We start from the raw sequence: 10,934 nt of genomic DNA, 5'->3' as shown, positions 1-10,934 counted from the left end.
TTGACGGGTTTTCCATGTTGAAATTGGGGAAATTACTCGCTTATTATATATTCATGCATTGAAAGAAACATTGAGTCTGCGTTTTACGTACTTTATTAGCTTTAAATTCAATATAGTGTCTATGATTAGCTAAAGAACTTATTACGAGTCTATAGCATAACCGACAAATGTTCACAACTCAAAGATAAGTAGATAACCTTCTCAACGAACTCATTTTTTTAATCAGCACTGTAGGCCTCTCTAGGCTCTAGCTATTCGCTTTCTACGTGTCTATGAGAAGACAACCACAATAATTTAACTTTCTTATTTTACTATTTGTTTTGTTATTGGTCCCAAGTAGGGCCTTATACTGATAAAAGCAACAAAGAGGAAAACCATATAAGCCCACATATAGGCCCAATGCAGCAATACAACAATGTACAACTAAAAGACACCACAACGCACATGCTTGCTTTAGAAAGCAAAGCGAATCTAAACCTAGATTTCGATTCTGACACAACCAGTACATCCGCTAAAAGCACATTCTCTTTTAATACTATTATCTATGATTAGTTTGTCATTTGTTTGGGCCTTTGATGACCCACTAAATTTCCACAAGTTTATGGGGGCAGTACTATACACACAACCACACCCCTTAAATGACTATGGATACCTTTCAACTTTTCATCTGTTAGTAGAGGTGTGAATTCAATATATACAACAGAAATTTGTTTTCCTTGAGTTTCAAGGTGTAAATTCCTCATACTCAACATAAACTTATTTCTGCTGTGCTATTTTTTTTTTCAAAAAAATAATTTTCTTTTGTTATTTTTTTATTCCAAAAAAAATTAACACAACTGAAACAAATCTCCATTGTATAATTAATTATATATACAAGTTTTGTTAGTTAAAAAAAAACACAGGAAAAACACATGCTTACATTATATTAAAAAAATCCAAAAAATTACTATTCAAAATCAACAGAAGCATGTTTTCATCTTAGCATGTTTCTATTATGTTGTTTTATTTCATAAAAATATTTAAACAACTAAAACAAATTTCCATCATATAACTAATTCTTTTTTTTTTTGGGGGGGGGGGGGGGTATTGTATAACTAACTCTATACACAAGTTTCTGTTAATTTTTTTTAAAATAAAATCAACACGAGTAAATGCAAGTTTACGCTGTCTTTTTTTTTTTTTTTTGAGAAAACATAATACAATGAAACCAAGTTTCCAATGTGTAGAATAATCAAAGGAAACATGTTTTCAGCAAGAGCATTTTTAACTAAATGCCAAAAGAGTATTTTTGTCTTCAGGTGGGGGTTTCAATAGTAAACAGGGTGTTGATAGTAGGGGCCTACGGTTATTTGGATTTTATAATGGGCCGGCCCCATAAAAACCGGCCCAGAAGAGGAAGCAAGGTAGTGAATGATAGGAGGGTGTGAAAGGGAGCGCAGTAGCAAGCAGCGAGGAGAGGAATCAGAATCGCGTTAGGGAGAAGAAGAGAAAATCGCAGGTGAAAATGAGCGGAACGGTGAAGAAAGTAACCGATGTAGCATTCAAGGTGGGAAGGAACATCGATTGGGATGGAATGGCGAAGCTTCTCGTCTCCGATGAGGCTCGCAGGGAGTTCTCCAATCTCCGTCGCGCTTTCGACGAGGTTAACTCCCAACTCGAAACCAAGTTCAGCCAGGTACCTTCTCTTTTTCTTATACATTAGATTTACGATGCGAATTTCCCTCTCTGTTGTTCTTATATGTTAGATCGATTTGATTTTAGGGCTCATCACTGATTTACACCATTTTCTGTTTTATTCCGCTGTCGGTTTTGATTATAAGCCGTTTTCAACGCAATAAGCTAATCTAAACACGCGCTTAGTGTCTCTTATGAATGGTCTTAGAAATGATTTTCGGGTCACTTTTGGTCGAACGCCTTTGCGTCATGTTTTGAATGAGAGAGAGGGCTTTGCGATTCGAAGTGATCATGTGATAAATTAGTTAGATGCTTGTTGTTGATTTTGTTTTTGGAGAAAAAAGTTATTATTATTATTATTATTATTATTATTATTATTATTATTATTATTGTTCAGCCGTTGCTTTTTCGTTTTTCACATTCTGCAGGAACCTGAACCCATAGACTGGGATTACTATAGAAAAGGAATTGGCACTCGCTTGGTGGATATGTACAAGGAGCATTATGAGAGTATGTTTCTAAACTCTATGGTCAATGCTCTTAATATGCATATATTTCAGATTTCTTGATGATACCAGTACCTGGTAGTTTGTTTGACTGGTTCTTAGTTTGCTTGATGGTTTAGTTCTTGTCATGCACTTGCTCTCTTCTATGAGCCAGCAGCCTTACAATCATTTTTATCATGTGTGGTTATCAGCTCAATTGAACGCATTCATCTCCATTCTCCAATGAAATTAATTCTTACTTCTCTATTTCATGCCTGGGATGTATGAACTTCCATTTGCATCATCGGGTTTCCAAACATGCCCTTTGTTGTACACCTTGGTTTGATTTGCAAGTCGTTGCATATATGGTCATTTTTTACTACAATTAAGGATTTTTGTATTGTCTTTTGAACTCTTCTCTCTGTATACAAAATTGTGGGAGTAGGAATGGTGCATAAAGATATTAATGAATTCAACTTTGTCTATTTCTTGCTCTTTAATGGTACCATATTCTTTTCATAAACAAAATGAGTTATATTATTCTTACACAATTTTTACCACTCATTTTTCCTCTCATTTATCCTATTCCATATTTCTCTCTCTCTTTTTTTCTCAGTTGTAAAAGAAAAATTGTACAAATTTACTATACAAACAAAATTTCACAAAGAATATCATATAGAAATTAGGAAAAATACAATTAGGAGGTTGACAAGTCATCCCCCAAAATTGATATTTCCATAACACTTTTGTTGCTTCTCTTGTTAATTGATTTCCTTATGTTGTGATCTACTATGCATGTTAAAACACAATATACTCAAATTATACATGGACTGCACAGTGTACAAAATTTAACATGTAGATTTTGGTACGTTTTTTTATTTGATTATTTCACAATTTGTAAAGTGTAAAGTACAAGACAAAAAATCTGGTGCACAACTGAAACAATATTTTTCTGTTGCTTTCACATTTAGAAAATACCTATATACTAGGTATTAGAATTTCGAAAATGTATGTAGTTTGATACTATTTGATATAAAAGTTTGCAGATGTATTTCCTATAGGCTTGTAGCTACAGTGTAAAATACTACATCAGCCTTGCACCATAGTTTCCTTTTATCATTAGTTAATGTGGAATGAATCCTTCATTTGGATTCCTATTGGGCAGAAGATTTTTTGTTGAAATTTTTACTGAATTCCCCATGTGTGAGTGTCTCGTTCTGACTATATATGTAGGCAGTCTATCAGGTGAGAGCTTGAGAAGTTAATCTAATCATGACTATTCTATCTTACATGGATGGTCAAGATTAACTTGATATGCCCACATATATATGTGTGTATTACAACCAATATTTCCTGTTATAATTTTACTGTCTTACCTGCTATTAGTTCAATATTTAATGTTCGTGCAATGCCTTTTTACAGGCATTGAGGTCCCCAAGTTTGTTGACACAGTAACTCCTCAATACAAGACTAAATTTGATGCCCTAGTAAGAACTTGGTCAAATCTTTAGTTCATATTTTGTTTAAATTCTCCTAAGCCATAAGAAAAATCTTTTATTCAAATACATTACATTTAATTTTGCTATATATTTGTGTTGTCTGACTGCAGTTGATTGAGCTTAAAGAAGCAGAGGAGAAATCTCTGAAGGAGTCTGAGCGTTTGGAAAAGGAAATTGTTGAAGTACAAGAGTTGAAGGTAATAAAAATCACCTCAGACTTTTCAGTTTTATACAATTTTAAAAAACTCTCATACTGTCATTTTTTTTTCACAGAAAAAGCTCAGTACCATGACGGCAGATGAGTACTTTGAAAAACATCCTGAGCTGAGGAAGAAGTTTGATGATGAGATCAGAAATGATAACTGGGGCTATTGATTTTTCAATTAGCAAACCATCAGAGGTTGATGTTGTTCTTGCTGGTTTAATAATAACAACTACATTGAATTCTTTGTAACTCGGTTCTCTTTTTCAGTTCAAAGGTTCTTATATTACAGTGTTGAAATTTTGTGGTACTGTAGTTAATCACTTGAGACTTATCCACAAAGTGCGGTTGTGGTCGTCGGCGAAACTGCTGATAAGGTTTCCGTCCGGAGACAATTTGAAGAAAATGTTGTTTTGCGTTAGTCTTAATAAATTATATGTCTGCCCCCTAATGGAAAATATCGATTTCTGTTTGTTTAATGGTATCATTAAGAACATGTGACAGGTTCACGTTTCTAAAGATCAGGCCCTTGCTCGTACCAGTACCCTTCCTCACCGAGGAGGCATCAAAATTGGCCTTTATAACAACCTGCATTGGAGGTGGACTCCATGTGACAGGTTCATTTTTGGTTTATCCTTTGAATGGACGGACACATTCTAAAGTAATTATATGTGAGAATTAACAATTTTTTCGTTTAGTTGATGGGTCATTTGAAGGGTGCACAACGGGAAACAAACATAGCCTTAAGGAGTTTGCTTTATACAAAAGTTGGTTCAGAGGTGTGTCCTTGTTATAAAAAATCAGAAGATTAGGCGTTTGTCATATAGGATAACAGTTCACATACCTTTGTAGCAACCTCGTCATCTCCAATATGCAACAAATCCCCGAACCTTCCATGAAGTGAGAATCGTCCCTTATATCAATCCTGAACGCTAACAGTGAAACAAACCACCATCTTTTAACTTCTTCACAGGTTAGAAGGGCGTGGGTTACCGATTCATCAAAACTCAAAAGTGCCACACCTAAGATATTTAGAGTCCACAAGCATTCACTAATAATATGCATAAGAAAAATAAGTGTATAGTTTTGATATACAACCTACAATTTTTTTCAACCACTAGAGTTGACTCAGTGGGAGATTTGAGAAGTATGAATACCAAATGTTGTTTAAAAATAAAATATAAAAAAAAAGTGAGTCTCATTTAATTCCTTAGAAGTTGGGGTAATTTCTCAGATAAGAGAAAAAGTAGCATATTTTTTAGTTTCGTTTAAAAAGGCAGTAAAAGTATGCATTCATTTTGAGTCTCACTTATTGGTGTTTTTGTATTTGATCACCGCGTCACTCCCTACGCCATAAGTGATCCTTTGAAGCTCTGCCAATATCTCTACGAGCATCATCATCATTCTACTAGAGACACAATTTCTTTATTTTTATATAAATTATGTGCTAAAAAATAAGAAAAATAACTAAAGTATCTTATACTTATAATTCTAAAAGACAATTTTGTAACTTTCTTTTTAATTTTTCAGAGATTAAATTAGGTGTGTTTTTTTTCTTTCAAAAGAACAAATTGGATATCGACTAAATAAAAAAAAGATCAGTCTGGACTCTGGAGGAAGGAGTCTAGGATGAAGTACTTTAGAAGGTGGTTAAACGGGTGCGCCATTAAAGTTACCTCCTATAATAAGCTTTTTGTCGGATAAATTATTGATTTATTTATAAATTTTTAAAAATTGAAAAATCGGAAAAATTTAAAAACTATTCTATGATGTAGGATACAAAGTTGTAATTATTACTGCCAAGTACTACACCTGTATAATTATTATTAAATAATAACTAAATTAATAGTAATTGATATTAAATTATTAAAACAACATAATTTATAGATAGTAGATGTTAATTTATTTTAGCTTTTTTAATACATGTACGTATTAAAGTCACAGGTAAGAAATAATAGTAAAATAGCATTATAATGTTTATTTACTTTTAATTCTTTTGCACTTTTTTATACTTAGCCACTAAATATAACTTCATTAGCAAATTATAGAGACACCCTCTCAGTTATACTTTTATTACACATTCATCCTCTTCTTCTTTTAGTCCTACAAAGAATCCCTAACTTTTAATTATTTGTTACACTTGCATCCCCTCATCCCTTAACACCCTTAGTTCACCTTAGTTTGTACATGTCTTTTAATGAATTTATTTTTTGGTTTAAAATACTCTTATCTTTTTTTTTTTTTGGGACACCCATTAAAAGGATCTGAATAAAGAAATACAGCAAGAACAAGTCCAAACCAATTTTTCCAATTTCAACTTTCAACAATCATTCATTATTCAACAATCCAAATAAACACTAACAGAATTAATCCAAATACAATTTCAGAACCAATACAATTCATCTTTCTTGTGACTCTAAAGAAATTTGTAAACTCACAAGTTCGTCTCTAACATCGAATTAATAGATCCCAGTCCCATTTTTTTTTTCCTTTTCAAATTCACCAATTCCTCACTCACATTGAACTGATTCATTTCAGCATCTCAATCAACGATTCAAAGGAAGAATAAATTAGCAAGCAACAAAAACATATAGAACCAGCCAGCGTAATTTCAATAGCATATATTCCTTTTCGTTTTAACATTGAAACATGAGGAATTGAAGAGGCATAACAAAACCCAATATTAAGGAAACTCTGCCATATTCAACAACGTCCTGGAGAATGATGTTGTCTTTTGCCAATACAACAGCTTCCATTAAACTTCCCGAACCCACTCCCTCTTATCTCAAATGCGAAACTCTAACCCATCTTCCATGATGTTGTGCGTGTGGATCCGAGGACATCGATCCAGTTAAACAAGTATAACTATGTAAGTGTAACTTTGAGTTTCGCTACAGAAAATTAGCGGAAGTTGACACTTAGACGGGGCACCAAATAAATCTCTGAAAAAATGGAGATACATATGTAATTAGCTCTTTCATTTAATTAGAATTAGATTAGACGTTTCATATAACATATAGTACCAATTAAATATTTTCTGAGTATATGTTTCATATAATAAATTCTAATTATTTAGTGAAATTCAATTAAATAATTATAATTAATGCAAACAAAGAGCATCCGTTAATGACTTAATTTAAATAATACAAATAATTCTAATTGATGGGATGTAATTTAATTAACTTTTCAAATGATATATTGCTCCCGAGTGCTTGTCGAAACTGTCTCCCTGTTATTGCAGATAGTTTTGAGGATGGCTCCAATCGGAAAATTGAAAGAAACCAGAAAGTACAAGCCTACCCAATCAGAACATTGCTCGGTGGGAACCTCCTCCAAGTGCAATGTAGATGCTGGCTTCAATACATAGCAACAGATTACAAGTTGGGGTATTTGCCTCAAGAATGCCCATGGTGAGTTTGTCAGAGCCAGCAAGAACAGAATGGATGAAAATCTGAAAATTGAGAGCCCCATCTAAAATTCTGATGATGAACTCTTTTAACTATAATCCTGTACTATTTATTTATATATAATATGTTCAATGTCATTTCTTTACGTTACTAATTGTTATCTTAGTGGTTAAGATCATTTAATCTAAAGCTTTTACGAATTGAATTGTCAATGAGACTATTTCTAGCACCACCAGAGTACTTGAAATGAGGATGAGTTTGTGGTTTTGATAACAATGATAAGTTAGTCATTATTATTAATAATAAAATGAGCTAGTAAGTATTAATGGTATGCAAAATTTAGAACTTAATAGAACTGAAATGTTTTAAAACAATTTGATTCTTAATACAAATATGTGAATTGATCTAGAGACTCGGTTACAAGCCAAACTGATTTTAAACTAGTTATGTGCTTAATTAGTTATAAAATCCGATCTTGTTTTGAACTTTATTCAAAAACTAAACTTAAAACTGGTTTTTCAAACTTTTTTTTTATAAATTTGGGACTCAAGTATTTTCACCTTTGACCAAAGATATAAGATATTATATCAAAAAACTTTAAGGGAAGGGATGTTATTACCAACTTTAACTTGAATATCTATGAAGTGAATAACATTATGAAGAGCAAAATTACAAAAACAATGGATGGAATAGTTACATTAAGAAAAGAAGGAAGCAATAATGACACTCTAGCATATCCTCAAAAGTAACTCTCTAAAATTGGATATGCTTTGATTGTGTTGGATATGCTAGAGATTTATTATTAATTTCTTCTTTTCATAAGTAACCATTCCATCCATTACTTATGTAATTCCGCACTTCATAATGACATCTACTTCATATGTATTTAAATCAAAGTTGATAATGACATCCCTCCCTTCAGTTTTTTGATATATTTAAATCAAAGTTGATAATGACATCTACTTCATATATATTTAAAATATCGTATATTTGTTGTCAAGAAAGAAAAAAAAAACTAGAGTCACAAATTTAAAAAGAAAGGTTTAAAAAAACAGTTTTAATGTTTAGTTTTTTGAACAAGTTCAAAACCAGTTCGATTTTTAAAACTGGTTTAAAATAAGTTTAATATAAAATTGGTTCAGAATTGGTCTTAAAAAATTGTTCAGTTCATAATCAATTCTCTAAACCAGTTCAGAAATTTGCATTAAGAACCAATCTTTTTTAAAAGAAATCGGTTGAGTTCATTTTAAATTTTAAAAAAAAAAAGAATTATGCATACCCCTACCAAAGGTTCTACACATGTCGCACACCAAACACTCATCCATCTCAAAATACTGTAATAGATGGTGCTCTTTTTAATTCTTTTAGTAGCTCCCAAAACTAGCACCGAATTCCTCCTTCCACTGCCAAATGATTTCATATTTAGAACAGTCTATGAAAGATTGTCCTCCGTTATTAGTTGTTAGAACCTGAAAATTAGAAACACAAAATTCAATACAAGCTTAACATGTTAACAATCTAAAATTCCAAGACTATAATAAAACAACAATTAGATTTTTAAATTAAATATATTATAAATAAGTAGATTGAGAATTAAAACCAATTAATTAATAGATAGATAAATCAAAGGAAATCAAAATCAAAAAAGAAAAGTGATTTACCAAAATAACACACTGCGGAGCAAAATGTTTGTAACCGACATACTAATTCACAAATCTAAAAGAGAACAAGTAAAACGTATTTGTGCCAAAACAGGGGAGCAAATATGTTTTTTTTTCGTATTGATTGAATTGCAATGCCAAGAAAAATGGTAGGGTAAATATGGGACCCAAATTTGGTGCAACTAAAATTGATCTATTAAATACATAAATTACAATTGCAACTGCTTAGACACCAACATCCAAATACCAAATTAACACAAGGATTACAACAAGAATAATATTCAATTCTTTTTTTTTTGAAAGGCACAATATTCAATTCTAAGCCCATAACAATGCATATCTCAGCAATATCTTGTTAGCAATTTATGTCAATCTCAACCATGACAGAAAAGGAATTAGCAATATTTATTTTCATTTGATCATTAGAATTGTTTTTGTCAAAAAACACTTATTTAAAATTGAAAACTAGAAATAAATACCAGAAGCCTGTAAATCTACATTAACATTGGATTTTGAGTTTCACATTTACACCAATGCGTCAACTAATAATAATGAATCTTGATGGTTTCCTGCAAAATTAGGACCAACAAAACCCACATTTTTTCAATAAAATGAAGGAACCGGAAACAATAAAAAAAAAATCCCTTTTAACCTGACATTCATTTTTGCATAAAAAAAATAATAATAGTACCCAGAAAAAAAAAGTGGTGGAAAGATTTAGAGAATCAGTTTTCTAAACAACTTACCAATCCAGAAAGAGGAATGGATGCCTCTGCAAGGGAGAAAGACAGAACTTCACAGTCAAATATTCCCCACAAAGAGGTGAAGGAGGTGCCAGTAAAGAACAACCATGATCTGTGTCTGATTATGACACTACTCCATGAAGAAAAAATCGATTAGGGTGAAGGAGGCGCCGCTATGGTCACGACTCTCCTAGGGTTTTTTTATCCTCTCAAATGAAATTTATAAATTCACCCTAATCATGTTTTTATAGGAAGACTAAACAGCATAAACATATTCCGTGTTATTAGCTGGTATCAAGTCAGTAATCTCTGCCATTCAATTTCTTATTAGTATATTTGACGGTTGATAAAGGTGGTCACCGATGTACCACTAAAATAGGTACTTCATCTTAGACTCCTTCATCTCAGTCATTTATTTGCAATGCTTGTCTCGTCGAAGAATCAACAATATTTATAAATCTTTATAGAGAGTTAAATATGTGTTTACTCCCTCAAATTTAAAAATTATTATTTTTAATTCTCCAAATTAAAACTTATATATTGTAGTACCTAAAATTTGTAAAATACTTTTTTAAATTCCTCTTACAGTTAAAACTAACACAAATTATACATGCAAAAGAGGAAAAAAAAAATCAGTTAGGAAAGACTAAAAAAGTCATATTTAATAAATTTGAGATACTAAAATTGAGGATAACTTTGAAAAAATAGCATAAATATTTAATAAATTTAATGTGATTAGCTAAATTAATTATTTTTTAAGAATTATATAAATTAATTAAAATGATTTTATATATACAAATTTTATTTTAAGGGATTAAAAAAGTCATATCTCATATTTGAGAGATAAAAAGGTATTTAAGTGATGATAAAAAAACATTTAAATCTGTTATAAACTTTGCTTAGCCGTTAGTCCCACATGAACAACTAATCTCACATCTATGTCTATAAATATACTCTAAAAAAATGTATATTATTCACTACTGATTTACATGCCATCAAACCTCATAATATTCTTGAAGCGTATTTTTAAGCTGCTCGAGTATAATTTCTCTCCTGTAGTGTGTATCAAGAAAGTAAGCCTAAAATAACAATCTCATGCAGCCATCTGAACTTAGGGTATGCAAAAGTTTATATCCCGCATTCACGAGATATGCCAATTTTAAGCTCCTGTCTCGACCGCAAGAATTATATTCCAATAAGTACATAACCAAATAAATGATTGTAAAATACACGGAGTGCTCTAATAAAATAAATGGAAAGCTG

At 31.5% G+C, this 10,934-nt stretch overlaps 2 protein-coding genes and 1 non-coding gene across 3 annotated transcripts; 1 reads left to right on the top strand and 2 right to left on the bottom strand.

The window, feature by feature from the left end:
• Positions 1-1,435: 1,435 nt before the first annotated feature.
• Positions 1,436-4,062, top strand: LOC100500032 (uncharacterized). The gene is given in 5 exon segments (NM_001248944.2): positions 1,436-1,675; positions 2,103-2,184; positions 3,582-3,646; positions 3,769-3,855; positions 3,932-4,062. Coding segments are annotated over 5 exon segments (507 nt in total). The 5' UTR covers positions 1,436-1,504; the 3' UTR covers positions 4,034-4,062.
• Positions 4,063-6,506: 2,444 nt separating this feature from the next.
• LOC100527759 (uncharacterized) lies at positions 6,507-9,886 on the bottom strand. Its single transcript, NM_001250038.2, has 4 exons — positions 9,675-9,886; positions 8,547-8,736; positions 7,161-7,311; positions 6,507-6,802 (listed from the first exon to the last, which is right to left on the bottom strand). The coding sequence occupies exons 2-3, from the start codon at positions 8,685-8,687 to the stop codon at positions 7,165-7,167; spliced, it is 288 nt and encodes a 95-aa protein (NP_001236967.1). The 5' UTR covers positions 8,688-8,736; positions 9,675-9,886; the 3' UTR covers positions 6,507-6,802; positions 7,161-7,164.
• On the bottom strand, positions 7,946-8,109 carry MIR9767 (microRNA MIR9767). Its single transcript, NR_126821.1, has one exon. It is a non-coding gene; the product is annotated as a microRNA MIR9767 (primary transcript).
• Positions 9,887-10,934: the final 1,048 nt, after the last annotated feature.

Source organism: Glycine max, chromosome 10, assembly GCF_000004515.6.
Source record: "Glycine max cultivar Williams 82 chromosome 10, Glycine_max_v4.0, whole genome shotgun sequence".
Lineage (NCBI taxonomy): Eukaryota > Viridiplantae > Streptophyta > Magnoliopsida > Fabales > Fabaceae > Glycine > Glycine max.
The sequence above is the reverse complement of the archived record's forward strand: the minus strand, read 5'-3'. Positions and strand labels throughout refer to the sequence as shown.

Coding starts and splice junctions, on each gene's coding strand:
- LOC100527759 (NM_001250038.2), bottom strand. CDS start 8,687: ATGAAATCATTTGGCAGTGGAAGGAGGAATTCGGTGCTAGTTTTGGGA. Junction 7,312..8,546: donor GTGTAGAACCTTTGGTAGGG/GTATGCATAATT, acceptor CTCAATTTTCAG/ATTTTCATCCATTCTGTTCT.